Raw genomic sequence first — 17126 nt, 5'->3', positions numbered from 1 at the left:
TAAAAATACACAGTAAAAAATATTGAAGAAAGAAAAAATAAAAATAAAAATACACAATAAAAACATATAAACATAAATTTCTGACTTCTTAGAGGTTACCCAAATGCCTTTCTAAACAGGTATATTTTCAGCTGCTTTTTAAATGAATAAACAGAATCAGCAGACCTTAAGAATGCAGGCAGAGCACTCCATAGCTTAGGTGCCACGGCCTCAAAAGCTTGATCACCACAGGTCTTAAAGTGAGTGCGTGGAACAGAGAGAGCGTTTTGCATGTTAGACCTGAGAGAGCAAGCCGATGTATATGGGTGTAATAGTTCAGCTACTTAGGCAGCCAATGAAGAGTTTTAAGTATAGGAGTAATGTGAGATTGTCTATTTCACCTGGTGAGTAGTCTTGCGGCAGTATTTTGGATTGTCTACAGACGATTGAGGCCCTGATATGCCCACCCAATCTCGTAACCTCTTTATCAGGATATGATGGTCAACTGTGTCAAACGCAGAACTGAGGTCGAGTAGTACCAGTACAGAACAATCATCCGCATCAGAGGACATTAAAATGTCATTAGAGACCCTCAGAAGAGTAGTATCAATAGAGTGCTGTTTTCAAAACCCAAACTGAAACTTATCATAAATATGGAGCGACAAGCCTTTCGCAAGAGAAGCGTCTAGGTAGAGGAACTGGAGGTGACAGAGAGCTGCTGGACCCAGGAGAAGTCAGAGGGGATGGAGAAGGAGAAGGCAAAGGAGGAAAGTCATGAAGGTCCAGGATGTCATACTTATTCTCCAGCTGGATGTTGTATTGGGGGGCACCTGGGAGGAGTGCCCCCCTCTCTTGCTGCAGGCACCGACTAGTGACCAGGGCTATTGGTGGGATGGAGTGGAGCCAACCAAAGCTTTAGGTCTAGCCCCAAGCCGTGTCCAAGAGTCATCTGAGACAGTGACTGGAGGAGCAACAGCAGTAGCAGGAGAGTGTGCAATGGCAGGCTCTGAAGGAGTGGCAGGATAAGGGGCAGTAGCAACAGGTTCTCAGGCACAGGCTGTGTTGGTTGAACAGGCACATGCACTCTCAGTTTATTCCAGTAACTTGAACGTCCTTTTTAACTTTGAAAAAATCCCATGGTCTTGACAATAACTGAATTTCCCACTGTGGTTATTTTAAATACCAAACACTTGGGATGGAAAACTAACTGGAAGAGTGAGTGCAGTTCAGCTTTGTCTTGTTTAAACCTTGACAAACATTTATCAATTTCACAGGTTTTCCACTGAAGACGTATAGGCTACAGGAAGTTTTATTGGATTCACTAGCAACAGCTACGAACTAACAGGTTGGTTGACAGCCATTGTGTTGTTTTTTTTTTTTTGTTGCAATAGCTGTAGGGTCCCACACCAAGAGTGATGGATATGGATATGCTGTGTGTGATATAAGGATATGCTTGACACAAAAATTGGCAGGTGGTTAGATCCATCATTTCTTGTGGTTGGTCTGTCACTGTTACAATGATGCATCAAGTGCATGAAAATTACATATTATTGCTGTATTGAATGTGTCTGTACCACTATAACTTTGGATTTTTTGAACATGTATTGAAATTGAACGATTTAAATCAGAGGGGTAATGAGATGATTAATTGGAGAAGGAAGAAGAAAAAGCCAAGCCCTGAATTTTTCTCTAATGTTTGATTTTTGGTAAAATATTAGATCATTTGAACATTTATTGAAATGAAACCACGTGAGAAGTTTAGAGGGAAAAATCACTATTTGGTGGAACGTTTAAACACTTTTCCTTCTCAGACATCCAGTAAGTACTATCACAGGTGTGGAGCATTATTACATTTGAGAACAATGTTTTTGTTGACGCAGAGTCTGCACATATTTCAACCTCATCAACCAGCTCTTCCAGGCCATTGTGGCAGTGTGGCAAAGGCATGATCTTTCGCTGCTAGTGTGTTTCTTTGCTCAAAATAAATGATAGTGGCATTAGCTGAATGCACAAAATGAAATAAATAAATGAAATAAACTTAAATCTGTAACTTGACTTGGTTTTCTTTTCGAGTTTGTGCATTTTCTGCAAGCCGGTGTCTGTATTCAGCCAAAGATCATTTGCAAAGAAAGTGACTCCATTCTGTAACACCACGGTACAATCACAAGTGGACTGAGTGTTTTTATAGTTTCAACAACACCAACAGAGTGATAAATTTAGTCTTGCTGACTGTGTCACGTCAGTTTCAGGAGTCACATTCTCCAAGTTAAAGTTTCATTTATATCATATCAACAAAAATGATCATTTTTAAACCAAAACCTCCAGTATTTGGATCAAGTATCTTGCAAAAAATAATAATACGTGTGCCAAATTTAGTGAGCTTCACATATTATTTCATGTGCTGGATACATATTCAATCAACATTGCATATCTTCTGCTGCTGTGTTTATATTTATTGTTACTATTTTATTGTGCATACTGAGCATCTTTGGCACAATTTTTTCTTTTAGGATAAATTTAGGTCTACCTTATCTAATTTTTACGTTGTAGATTATGGGCATTGGGCGGCATTAACGTAAATATATGTATGAAATCAGCCCTTGTATTGGCAAATACCCGATATTAAAGGACTTGGATCAGGGCCAGGGCCAAAAAACGTAATCAGGACATCCCCAGTCTCCAAGTTTATTTATATTATATTTTCTCAATTTTTTCTACAGTTTGTCTATTAGGGATGTGCTGGTGTCAAATTTTCAAGCTAGGATTATCATAGGTTAAAAAAAATCTCAATAAATGGTATTATCACGATAATCACATTTCTTGAAGTCCTTCTATTGGTGGTAAAATATAGATAAATGACTTCATGATTGCAGTGGTCTATATGTACCAAATGTTATTTGTTGGACTGCATAATAAATAACATCAAATACAGTTTAAACTCTGTAAACAAAAGTAGGTTGTTCAAAGACAATGAAGTGGAAATAACTTTAAATGCAGGTCAGTTTCTGTGTCTCTATGCACCAATTCATATTTTGGAAATTCATGGATTTTTCCTGATGAATTTCTGGAGTGCAAGAACTTTGTGTTGTCTGCTCAGTGTTAACAGCTAAATTAATTAAAAAAAACCCAGATAAATTAGTAAATGCACACAGGACAAAATAACAGTGATACCTGACCTTATAGGCCACTTGTAGCTAAATGAAGTGATAAATAAATTATGAATAATGAAAATGAATATTAACTGTTGATGAAGGCAGGAGTGTTGCTCTGTGTTCCTGTGTCCACTGAAAATGACAAAAAACACAATAATAATGGTAATGGTTGGTGGTGCTGATTCTGGCTGATGCTTCACTGCAGTATAAAGTAGAGGTAGTATAGCAACATATCTCTAATGTCTATAGATAATACTTCAATATGTGTCACTGCCTGCTTTATAATAAATTCATTGATTTCTGACAATTCATTAGGAGAACCAATCTGAAAATATTTATTCCAAAAAAAATTAAGTAAAAGTACAAATGTTACATAATGTAATGTGCAAAATCAGTTTCACCAGTATTTGGTATCATATAGCATTCTTCATGAACAACTGCTTATTTGCATGTGTTCTCGCACATGCATAGATCCACACACACGCACACACACACACACATGAAAATATCAGCCCATGCTGGCTTCATTTTAAGGACATTGTTGATGATTCAACAACATGTTCATACTTTCTCATTCATTCATTCAATATTCACACCACACAGAATAATATAAAATATAATGTTAAAATTACACGTCTGCCATTTGCTGGCATCATTATGAGTGACAGGAAAAGAAAAATCATTTGTTTGCTTGCCTTGTGTGCATAACAAGAAACATAAAACATACATATAAATCTGCTGTGACACGCACAGAACAAAAATAATTATGGTCCTTCATAAGGGCACATCTGCCTATTCTGAGAATAGACAAAAGAATATAACGATTTAAAAATAGTTATTCATTCAGCTTTGTGACAAAAAAAGCCTACTGTTTGACAACTTTATGCTTCTGCAATTTACCATAGGATCTTTTTCTGGCATCACAATTCAATAATTTGACGGCTCCAGGCCTTACCACAGATTAACTGAGTCATGAGATATTTGCCTGACTGTAATAATGTAGGCTTAGAATGTAACCAGATCCTAACCCTCCCTGAAAAATGTATAAATCCTGACATCTACCAGTGAAAGCCAGGTACTGCTTCACTTCATTTGGTTTTGAGGTTTGGTTACTTGTAATGGTTCTGATTGTAATAGTGCTTCTCATTTGTGCGTCATTCTAGCAATTTAATTATATATATTCTACATTGATTTGCATCAGCGGCATCTGCCTGCAATTATGTAGCTCATAAGACATAAATCCAGCAGTCTTATGGTTACCAAACGAAGATTGGGGGATTACACATAACATTCAATTAAAAACTCTTCAAAAATATTTAACTTCTTTGTTTCAGAGCTTGTAGCAGATGTGACAACAGTCCAAAGGCTGCAGAAGAGTGACCTCCCTCCACCACTCCCTCTTCTTTCACCTGCGGTGAGCTGACGCAAATAAGCACGATCCTAAGAATCTTGGATATACTGTGTAGACTTAACCTGCTGGGAGATGTTTTAAGTTTATATTCAGTTGCATGTGTTTATGGATAGTGAAGTTTTCTTGTCTCGATTCATGTTTTCTTGTCTCGATTTGGCGTCAGTTTCCTCATAGCATGGCCAGACCCAGCACACCCACAGTGACCAGGAGAGCTATAGTGAAGGATGGGAGAACAGGCAATTTTTTAAACATTGAACTATTAAGAAAAAAGATTTGTTAGTCATTCTACAAACAAACGTTATCTCCTAAGGAAGATATTATAGTCTCAGATATCTCACGAAAAACAACCCTATCTCTTATGCTTACCATGTGTCAGGGATTGCTGTAGTGTAACGGCGTGGCTAGTGGTTGGGGCGGCGGTACTGGGGGAAGTGGTGGCGGTGGTAACTTCATTGGTGACGGTGGCATTAGGATTTGCCAGGTTTACAACAGGAGTCCGTATTGCCGCGGTGGGGGATCCCAGTTCACCAGAAGCTGGAGGTGCAAGCAAAAGACAAAAAACATCACTGATATGCTTTTAGAACATGAAAAAATATTATCAGTCTCTTCGACTCCCGGAATTGCTGATGATGATGTGTGTGAATTTGTGTATTTGAAATGTTATCTTACTGGCATTGAAAGGTCCAGTGGAGACTGAGATTGAGAAACCTTGTGCTCTAGTTACTTGGTCAGGTACAGTGGCAGCAAATGTACACTGGATTCTGTTTCCATTGACACGGCCCTTCACAGAGTTCACGTTCAGCTGCAGAGAAAAGACAGTTGAATGGGTTTTCAATGGTTTATTAATGTAAGCAATATTTATATACCATGCAGATGATGATGGATTAGGGTTTGCATGAGCAGCATCAGGTTCATAACCAAATTCAGTCAGCTGCAACTATCACTGTGCATGTACATTTTTTTAAACAAATTTATCATAGTACTATATTAGATTTTTTCTTATGCAGGAAAACCAACAATAGAGTAAAAGTTCTGCCAGACTGCCATGAAAGTGGGCTCCAACAGACTAATATATATATGCTCACCCAGCTCTATCACCACCACTACACTGAGCCATGTGGGGCCATGTACTCACCTCTGTCAGAGTCAGCTGGCCATTGTTGAGGACAGCGCCAAAGAATTGTACATTGCCATTGTTGTTTGCACAGACGTAGGTGGTGTCATTACCTCCCTGTGGTGTAAAACCAGAGAAAGTAATTAGAAGTTGTTGACACAGATGACTTCAAAAAAACTACATGTTTGGCACAGGCTTAGGCTTCATGGTACTTTCATCTGTGAGTGAGTGATAGAACTTGACGTACCGCTGTGGCATCAAGAGACAGGGAGGCAGAGAGGTAGCCAGTAGATTCTCCTGAGAGGCCAAACTCAAAGTTTCGACCACTCGTCTGCCTGGCAGAAAGAAAGAAACATGATCCTGCTTGTGAGGGGTCGCAGTCAGAGGGCTCATCTGCACACAGCTGTGTGCTCCCACAATCTGCCCTGGAGACAGGTGTCTGCAAGGGGAGGAGAAAGACTTAAGAGGGTGGGATAATGTGTGATGTGTGATGAGGTTAAACACAATCAGTGGAAGTGAATTTTTACTTTAGCCAATTCTGTTCTATTTCATAGTCTTCTTTGAGTTTTGTAAAACCACTCACCTCCAAAGTTTCAACTGTGGTGTTGGGCATCAGTGGGCCAGCAGTTGTAGTGGCTGGTGCTGCTGTTGTTTGGGCTCCTGTGGTTGCTGCTGCTGTTGTTTGGGTTCCTGCGGTTGCTGCTGTTGCTGTGTTGGCTCCTGTGGTTGCAGTGGCTGGTGCTGCTGTTGTGTGGGCTCCTGTGGTTGCAGTGGCTGGTGCTGCTGTTGTGTGGGCTCCTGTGGTTGCTGCTGCTGTTGTGTGGGCTCCTGTGGTTGCTGCTGCTGTTGTTTGGGCTCCTGTGGTTGCTGCTGCTGTTGTTTGGGCTCCTGTGGTTCCTGCTGCTGTTGTGTGGGTTCCTGCGGTTGCTGCTGTTGTTGTGTGGGCTCCTGTGGTTGCAGTGGCTGGTACTGCTGTTGTGTGGGCTCCTGTGGTTGCAGTGGCTGGTGCTGCTGTTGTGTGGGCTCCTGTGGTTGCAGTGGCTGGTACTGCTGTTGTGTGGGCTCCTGTGGTTGCAGTGGCTGGTGCTGCTGTTGTGTGGGCTCCTGTGGTTGCAGTGGCTGGTGCTGCTGTTGTGTGGGCTCCTGTGGTTGCAGTGGCTGGTGCTGCTGTTGCGGTGGCTTGAGCGTAGATGCCCACAAACATCCAGGACAGTGTCATAAAAAGGACAGTGAGGACCAGTCTGTTGTCCATGCCTAGAGTAGGAAGGGGAAGATCATTCCATTAAATACAGTAATATAATGAGACACCTCAGCTGCAGTTAGTTGTCAGGTGAGAAAATATTTAAAGAAAATGAGAAAATGTTACCCAAAGGGAGGAGAACATATATATTACTAAAGAAAAGCTGTATTTAATGTTAGCACCTTTTTAATTAAATTTGCTCTGAGGAGTTACATGGTGCATTGGAAAACCAAAACCTTTTTTGACATTATGAACCACATATATATTATCAATGTGAATAATTACTGTATTAAAATAAAAATGTCAATGAACATTTTAATCAATAATAATCAAGTTATTCTCTCTTTTTAAAGAGCACAGGTCTAGTTTGTAATTTAGCTTACTATGCTTTTCAAAAATGTTTGTAACTGTAAAGAAAATAAAATGATAATTTGTATGAAATTATTTTTGTCATCATATATTTAACTTAATATTACTTAAATGTACCTAATATTACTGAAACTATGGGCAGAAATATGTGTTAATAGAAACTGAATTTGAAACATTTATATTTGAATTTGTATTGTTTAACTTAAATAATTGCATTGAACTGAATTCAATTTCATAATATTACATTCAGTTTCAAGTTTATTGGATTTCAATTCCAAACTAATAAATTCAATTTCAATTGTGTGATTTGAATTCAGTTTTTCAATGCAAGTATTCAAGTAGAGCAATTCAAATTCAAATATAAATGATTCAAATTCAGTTTCTGGTGACACATTTCTGCCTACATGAAACACTTAATAATTAATTGCTTAATTAAAAACAAGAACAAGTATTTACAAAACAGTTAATAATTAACTTAAATGTAATTTAAAAAGAAACTAATATTCCATTGATTACATGTACACCATATGTCATTCTTCCAGAAGTCATCAAAGAATAGAGAATAATGTAATGCGTATTGTTCTAGCGTACCTGTAGGTCTTCAATTTGATGGGTGAAACTGGATAATGAAGCAAAAAGATGTGCAGGTCTGTAAATGAAGATCTCTCTGTAGTTTTATTCTCAGGTGTGTCTTACAGGTGAACCGGCACCTCTGATGTCTTTAACAAGCTTCCAGGTAAAGATGTGACACCTGTTCACTCTGTGTCGCTATTTAAACTATGGTAGGAGGGAAGAGACATCATGGATGATGTTTCCAGAGGGCGGGGCAGGGTGATGAATAGGGGAAGTGGGGCTTAAGGGCGTGTGTGATGGAAACCACACACAATTTTGCCAAGTCACTGCACATACAACATGCTTTGTCCGTGATGGTGTTAAGTTTCTCAATTCTTTACTTCCTTGAGGCCTCACAAAGCTCTTAACCTACACCGTTAACCTGATGAAGGCACGGAAACAAACACCATGTCTACTGTGAATAGTGTCTTCCTGGATGGTTTTCTTATCTGATACAGCAGTCACACAGTAACTTCATGTAAAACAGCTCCTTAGTTGATATAATGATTTGAAAAGGTTTACATATACTGTATGTGAGTGGACAGATGGGGGTGGTCCAGTCTCTTTCTTTTTCTACGTCAATTCTAAGACCTATTCTACTTAAAAATCAAAGTGACAGAGATGAAGTTAGAGCATTGTTCAGTATATGCTATTGCTAGTTATGTGTGTGTTAAGTGTGAAGAGTGGGGCTCAAATTTCCCAGATGTTTCATCTTCTAGAGAGCCACCTTTGGGCTTTTGACTGCAGAGCTCATTAAGGTGTGTAATTTGAATGGCTTTGTTGCTACCGCCCGCCATTTGCATCCATTAAATGAGCTCTCCACACAAACCCCCACCAGAGCAAATTTATTTTTGCAGTGAGAGATAGCATACGGTTTGTGTGCATGTTTGTGGCACAGATTGGTAATGACACCAGTCATGAGACCGTTGACACAATGTCAAGAACAGGTTTGGCAGTGGCAGGGCAAACTGTCCTGCACGCGTCAATATCACCATTGTGTTGTGTGGTTTCCCATGAATGCTAACCCTCCCTGTCTATTGAGCAGGCAAGTCTGAACAACTTAACTGTCAGTCTATAAAAATGGACAGGTGTAATTATTCAATGACGTCTGAGCCAACCCCTCCACCCCACTCCAAAAAAAGGTCGTAAAAAATGTGCGTAAGTTTAATTACAGGTGAAAATGTGAGAAATAAAAGAAGAATGCAAAAAATGATCACAATTATCTACTACTGTGCCTCTGAAAGTCATTAAATAGTGTGGATCATAATGTGAATGTAATGTCTAGAGCTGCAAATAATTATTTTCATTATTGATTAATGTGATTATTTTCTTGATTAATCGTTTGGTTTATAAAATGTCAGAAACTAGTGAAAAATGACTGTGACATCATCTAATGTCTTGTTTTGTTCGACCAACGGTCCAAAAGCCAAAGATATTCATTGTATCACAAAGAAAACCATGAAATCATCACATCTAAGAAGAAACTGAAACCAGCTAATATTTGGCATTTTTTTAGATTTTATCCTCAGTAATTTTCTGACATTGGTGTTTTCATTGTAATGGACATTAGTATTTATGATGACTAACCAGCTTTTCTTCGATTCCCAACAAACTGCTGTTACCTGAAGATTTAAACCAATCACTCTGTGTGTTAGTAGTTGTAAAACTCCTAGTAGCTGTAACTGTACATTGATACACACATACCTATTATTTTTTATTTAAGTACGTAGTCCTAACCTTGGTAATGGTAGACTATAGCAAACTGTGAAAACTTGATTGAAAATGATTCCTAAACTCTACAGTGCAATGAGGTACAAAAACTGCCGAGACAGAAGTTGGAGAAAATGCATAGTTGCGAGTAGACCTTGAAAACCGTCCTGGGATCAGGAGTTATGTTCAACTTAACATGCTGTACAGCAGGTTATTTTAAGGCATCAACTGTCATAGTAACAGACACAGACTTCCTTTAAAACTGTTTCCTGGAACAGTGTTTTTTTACGTCCTGTGAGGAATCCTTACATTTCTGAAAAACTCCTTCGGGGAAAAGATAACACAATACATGACTGAAAATATAAACTTTGCAATATATAAGTGTAAACTAAAATAACAGTGTTTATAATCAAATTTTACAGCTTAATGGTCGCAAATATGTAAGCTTAAATGGATAGAATAATGATATGGACAAAGACATACACAGAGAATAAACAATAGCTTAGATTGACTGGCATCTCAGTCACAGCTTTGCCCTCTTGAACCTGTTTGGTTGGCATGACAGTGGTGGATGTCTTTTCATCTGAAACTGTGATTAAGTGAATACTCCTTTGGTGAATCATGGCTTATTAAGTATATGAACGTACGTAGGTCAAATTTCTATCAGATACTAACAATAGCCACATCAGTACCGCCTTATGGCATACAGTGCATCATAAAAGTGTTGTAATGCAACAAGCTAAAAATGAAGAAGTCATTGGAAAAGTATGAGTTGCTTCTCTAGATCAGTATTGAAAATAAACTCCTTTTTGTACAATTCTACTGGACCATTTATTTAGTTGACGTCAATCTATTGAATGAATTACTTTTTGCTGGTTTTCCACCGTGGGCGGAGATAAAAATAATAATAATAATAATTCTATTTATGGCTCATCTGCAAGGCTCATTATTGGGTTTTTTTCAGTTTTCACCTTAATATACCCAAATTTTTATAAGGAGCAGGTAGATTTAACACACCAAAATGTTTTTGTGGTTCATGCTGCAAGAGTTAAATTATTGTTACCAACAATGACAAAGCGATGCTTGTTGTCTGAAGCTTTCAGTTTTACCTTTGAAAGCATCATATTTGAGGCAGTGGTGGAAAAAGTGGTGGAAAAGTAAAATTAATATTTTTTTGATATAGCTATTTTTGCTATTGGCGTCCACCATGATACCGCAGTTTAATAATTATTCATTATGAAGAAAAATCCTGCTTTCAAAACCTTACTTCAGTGAAAGTAGGTTGTATCAGCAAAATCTAAAGTATCAGTAAGTATCAAAAGTAAATGTACTTACTATGCAGCAGAATGGCTCCTTTTAAGACTTATATTATTATCATTATTATTAGAGTATTATTACTGATGAATTGACATGTAAGCAGCTTTTTAATGCTGTAGCTGATTGAGGTATTTTATATTTCTTTACGTCACTGACTGACAAAATGGACTGCATAGTCATATGTTTACACTGTGCTTACTTTCACAACTCTGTGCAAATATTATACATCAAATATTTACCTAGTGTTCTTTTTCCAATTGTGTAAATACCCCAGCAATACTGCAGGTGAACATTGAATGAGGCACGTCACCCTCATGTTGTATACACAATAAAGAGAGTAAAAGAGAAAGCAAAATTTATAAGTTGAGACCGGTCAGTTCTGTGCTTCTTTTAACTTTGGCTGTCGGGAATAACTTTCTTGTGAGTATGTCAAAATGTATCATGCTTTTCCGTATACGTCACAGCAATTGTGCTCACATTCTTTCTCTCTGTGTTGCAGAGCGACATCAGAAGATTGGCATCTTCAGTCACTAAAGACAAATTCAGATGTGGTGCATTTGCAGGTGCTGTTCATTTGGCAAACAGATCCCACTGATTGCAGGCGCTTTGAAGGCATAACATGTTTTTGTGATGGATGAGATATAATTTGACTCGGACATTTGGAGCAGTTAGCCAACTGTTTAAAAACATGTTAGATATCCAGCAATGGGTTGCCATGGAACTAAAAAAGAAAAGAAAGAAAAAGTACAAAACAAGAACCAAAATAAAATCATTTTAGTTGTATAATGTATATTCTATAAGAAAAAACTAGCACACAGAGTGTTACTACTGCTTGCAAAGTTTTAATTCATATATAATAATTATATGTTGTGTTGTGTGAAATTCCCATGAAAACTCTCCACCATACAGTAAGACTAAATGGGTTTAAAACCAAATCCTTCCTGGTCTTCATCGTGTTGGTCAAGGCAGCAGGTCTATAGTCATCAGAGATACTAAAACATCCCTTTATTTTCCAAGTGGGTGGTGCTCTCTGAGGACTTACGGAGATGTTGACTTTGTCAAGCAGAATATCACACAGCTATCATGCACCTCAGGACTAACTGTCAAGGCCTGCTGCCTTATACACATGCAATCCCTAACCCTAACACTAACCCTAAGCTCTTTTGCCAACTCAGCAACACAGATGGAAAAGTTCTGTGGCCGTTGACAACTAGTGATTAATTCTCTCGCCTGCCAGCCGATCCCCATTATAAATGGTGACACATGTCATTTAATTACATGTGTGTGTGTGTGTGTGTATCAGGGTTGGAACTGATTCAAGATAACAATCAGTAATTATGTCATCTAGGTTAGGGTGAATGTCCTGATTCCACTCTTTTGCCATTCACATTTTGCCATGCCATACACGGGTTGGGCATGATGTATTGTAACAGGTTTAACTGATACTAGTGTGCTGCCAACTTGAAAATGCTTTTTGGTTTGATTGAAAACGGTCACATTAATGTTATGTGGTCCATTGTTGAATTACTAAGTGAGAAAAAGAAATCAAAACTTTACATTGAAAGATTGATCAGATATATGTTTGGAGATAAAAATACAAACTAACAAGTGGTGAGATCTGCTAGTGCAGTGAGATAATTTGACCCAGCCTTCTCTTAGCTTCTTCCAGCTTCTTTCAAGACACTGACACTTATTTCTAGAAAAATTGTATTGGAAACAGGGTGAAATACTAATACTGCACTGGCAGCTTTTTAAGAATTAAGGGCTAAATAATAGACAAACATTACATGATAAAATGTAGATTCTTTAAAATTTTGTGGTGTTTTTGTAGTTGCCCTCTCTGCTACTCTGCTTTTGCTGCTGCTAGAACATTAAACACCATGCTGTGTACTCAGGATGTGCCAACAAAAAATGGCTAAGGAGTTATGAATAAACCTGTTTGTCACTTTCTGATCATTTTACTCATGTAACTTGTGTGCTTGATTGTTTTAGTTGTGCAAATTTATATTCGCTTTGTCCTATGGGCCAACCTTGCATGCATCCAACCATCGCAAATGGTCATGATCTGCACCAGAACACTTTTAAATGGGATACTTCCTGAACATGCAGAAAGGTGACATCTGAGGTCAATGTTTTATTTGCTCAAGGCTGGTCTCAGCCACAAAAATCCAGCTCTGCTCGTTTATCTGCATCACTGCCACATTGCGTTGAGTTTCCCCAAAGGTTTTACAGTAAACGTCTCACATAAGACCTCAGGCATCTCTTACTGTCTACCTCCTTCTCTTATCTGACCTGGTCTCTCTCTTTCCTTCCTACTTCTGGTAAAGTACCTGTCTGACACGTGGCACCACAAAGAAAAAAAATCCCAAAAAAGAAACAAGGTCAACCAGAGCCAATGAGTCTGTGTTTGTGTTGAGAGTATAGTACTAAACATCAGTTCATATATGTATGAAGGGAACAAAAAATGATTTTCTAATTTTTGTCTAAAGCCCATGTCATACCGTTGTTGACTTTTGTGAAGACTAAATATTTCACCACATCCGTGCTGTCAAAGATGAGAGTGATGTTTACTTATGCGAAGCAAGGCTAATAAAAGTTTTTCACAAGGCAAGCAAAGTCTTTGCTGGTAGTTTCAGTTAACATAACTGAATGGAAATGCATTTACTGAACTGAACTGAAAGGAAAAGGGATTTTTGAAATGAATCAAAGCGTAAAACTTAAAGAATAGGGTCTTTCATTTAAAGTCTTGAATGTATAAAGAGTTATGAAAATTACAATCATCAGTCAGTTGTAGTTATTGGTCATGGAAATTCCATTTATTGCTCAAAAGTCAGGTGATCCTTACCAATGGGTATTTTTATATTTCTCCTTCATTGGTTAAAAAATGGTTCTTTACACCACATAATGAGTCGACTCCCTCGTCATTATGAGATTGTGACCCACCAAAATAGAAAATGAGTGAACTTCAAAATAAAAGTTAAAATAATTAGTCCTGAACAAATAGTTTGGCCTCAGGGTTTGTGTCACCATCATGACACACTTAAAGCTTTTTTGCTGTGTAGTGTTTTGTTTCTTGTTGATATTCCACTCTCTGCTTTTGTTTAGCTTTTACTACTGCTCCCGTTGCAATTTTGCTAATACTATAATGACTATGGCTGCTACTACTGTACAACTATTACCAATGGTACCGCTACATATGCTGTTTGTAGGAATGTTGCCTCTAAAAAGTACTTCTGCTACTAATGCTCATGACAAATAACACTGTACCACCATAATCAATAATACACTAGTATTTATTACATGAAATCCCGGAATCCCAAATAGATGACATGCAATTTAGCTCTCACTACTGCTCATATTAATGTTTATTTAACACTTTTTACAAAGTAACAAAAGCTACACATAAAACAACAATATGAAACCCACAATAATAAATTGGATAAATTAAGTAAAAATGTATTAAAATCAACAAAAGTAACAGTAAAAAGAATTAAAATCCATTAAAAAACTAAATTGAGGTGAATCGGGATATGTTTTCTTTCTTAAGTGTGTTTTTAAGAAGACTTATCTTTGTTTACTTAAACATAGGTGAGTTAAATGGAGGTATTGGTCAGGAGTTTAGGTGCATAGTGGCAGCAACATAAACAACCTGGAGCAGATTCTTTCTGTGTTGCATGATAGGAATCAACAAAAAACCCTTTCACCTGGTTTGGATAAGAAAGGTTCAAGTTTCCTCATAGCTACATGCTCCGTTTACTGTAAACCCTTTAGGCATGCTCTTCCTCATGGGGATTGTTTTTTTTTTTTAAACGGAACAATTGGAGGTTCAAGCCAGGGTTATTATAGTTTTGTATTTTTCTTTAGTTTTTATTTTTCTTTTGTTTTTAGTTCAGTTTAGTTTCAGTTAGTTTCCAGAGTGAGTTTGCTGGTGTCAGTTTAGTTTTTATTGTTTAAAAATGTTTAGTTTTTATTAGTTTCAGCATTATTTTTTTTATTTTTTTTTTTATTATTATTATATGGGGGGTATTTGTCAGGGGCGAGATTTAAGAAGTTCAGAATAGGTATTACAATATGAACACAACACTTTGTAAAGGCCATTGACTCACAGTCATGTAAACATCCCAGTCTCAATAAACATATGCACCAATGCTTCCTCATGCTTGCCAAATTGACAATTTTTAATTTTATTTCGGTTAAAATGTTTTTTCACACCTAGTTTTAGTTTTGTAGTTTAGTTTCAGTTAACTATAATAACCTTGGTCCAAGCATGACATTGGGCCCCACACATTACATCCACATTTTACTTACTGTTAAGTGGACCGTACACTTTAAATCAGAATCAGAAACCAATTATAACCAAGTTATAGATTAAGTCTGTTAATCTGCCAGTAAATATTTAATGGACTAATAGATTATGTTTATCTAATTAGTTTTTAATTAGTAATAAACACTTAAAGGTGCTTTTGTAATGTTAAACCTGCATTTTTAAACCAGTATGAATAAGTCTCACCACTATGTTTTCGGTGGCCAGAGTTCCAACTTCAGCAGGATGTTGCTTTCTCTCTGCTAGATGTGTAAGTAAGCAACTACTTTCAAACACTTGGCTCTATTCATATTGTAGCTGTAAAAAAGAAAAGAAAACAAACAAATAAACAAAAAAAAACCCCCACTGTATGCAGCTTCAGGAGAGTCATTACTGAAATGTGTTTATTTGTACGTAGCTACTGTAGTAAAGCTACTAAATGCAGATTTCCTAATAATTTGTGGTTGAGCTGACTTTCTACTTTCTTTATGTAAGAATAAATGCCTATGCTCATCTTTCTATTGAAAAATATACTTATTTCATGTACACAATACGTAGAGTTAACACCTTATATAGGACATGATAATACTTAAGAGAGGACATTCATACATCATACTTTCTGCTTTATTTTCAGGAAAATATATATTTACTCTTACTACTATGTACATATTCTTAAGATTATGTACACAGCCTATGTACATACTCCTACGGTAGAGCAACTGGAATTATGTAAGTCCACTTAAAGAGTTAAACTCAACCTTTTGATCCCTGTAGCGGTTAGTACATATTGTAAACACAGTTAAACGAGGTTAATACCTAACGAACTGTAGAGTTATCGCTGAACAATTTCTTCACTCTAAATGTATTTATTAGTCACAGTCCTACATGCTAAACTCACATTGTTTTAAGTATCTTGATGAGGCAACAACAGCTTCACAAAATTCTTGATCTAATCTTTAAAAGATATGATAATCTCAGTGACAAGGACATATCGACCAAAATATGACCAAATTCAGTATTTTTTATAAGGTACACCAGAAATAGGTTGTGTATATGATGGTTTAGAGGTCAAACTAGAGCCGCTATTGTCCTTGAGGGGTGAAATGTGTTGTAATAAATAGCCGTAAACATATCAACAATCTAACAATTACAGATGCATAATAACAGACAAATGAGAACATGAGTTGGTTATTAAAAAGGAATTAAATTTATTGTCCACTGAAAATTATCTTTGGGTTTCACCATGCAGCTCCGCAAAAAAAAAAAAAAAAAAAAAACAACAGTAGAAAATAAACAAAATAGAAGAATAAATAAAACAAAATGGATGAAGGGCTAAGTTTTTGTGAGATTCAGAGTAGACAGAGAGAGAAGTAAATTTAGCATCCTAATTGTATTTGCAAGAAACACAAACAAAACAAACTGAAAGATGTCTGAGCAAACAAGTTCTTTCTTGAGAACTTGGATAGCTGGATTGTAATCAAAGCACATTTTGAGACTGTGTTGTATGTGACTAATCCGCATTAAAGACTTAAATGGCTGACAAGAATTAAAGGGATTTACAGAAAAAAAACACTTAAGTAATGTTTTTTCTGTAACATTGGTTTACACAGTCTTGAGTTTAGTCTGTATATCTTTTGTGTATTGTATTTGATGTAGTACTGGTCAGTGTCATTTTTTTGTACAGTTCGGTGTTTTAGAGGTCTTTATTTATGGTCCACAGCAGAATGGACTTCCCCACCTAACTCAAGCTCTCTTAGAAGATGAGACAAATTCAACCTTGGCCTGTACAGGCAACAAGGTATGATAGCAAACACTACACAAATTTGCTAGACACTCTGTTTCCCTCAAACTTAATTTATTCTGTTGACACTTATTCCTGTTATTCCTGTTCAGAAAGAAGTGTCCTCAGTGGGATGAGG

General features: G+C 37.0%; 1 protein-coding gene across 1 annotated transcript; it reads right to left on the bottom strand.

Annotated features, from left to right (window-relative positions):
* Positions 1-3442: 3442 nt before the first annotated feature.
* si:cabz01007794.1 (mucin-22) lies at positions 3443-8021 on the bottom strand. The gene is made up of 7 exons (XM_067580320.1): positions 7857-8021; positions 6240-6910; positions 5904-6095; positions 5678-5773; positions 5212-5344; positions 4909-5076; positions 3443-4754 (listed from the first exon to the last, which is right to left on the bottom strand). The coding sequence occupies exons 2-7, from the start codon at positions 6906-6908 to the stop codon at positions 4711-4713; spliced, it is 1302 nt and encodes a 433-aa protein (XP_067436421.1). The 5' UTR covers positions 6909-6910; positions 7857-8021; the 3' UTR covers positions 3443-4710.
* Between the last annotated feature and the right edge of the window lie 9105 nt (positions 8022-17126).

Source organism: Thunnus thynnus, chromosome 22 (genome assembly GCF_963924715.1).
Source record: "Thunnus thynnus chromosome 22, fThuThy2.1, whole genome shotgun sequence".
Classification (NCBI taxonomy): domain Eukaryota; kingdom Metazoa; phylum Chordata; class Actinopteri; order Scombriformes; family Scombridae; genus Thunnus; species Thunnus thynnus.
The sequence above is the reverse complement of the archived record's forward strand: the minus strand, read 5'-3'. Positions and strand labels throughout refer to the sequence as shown.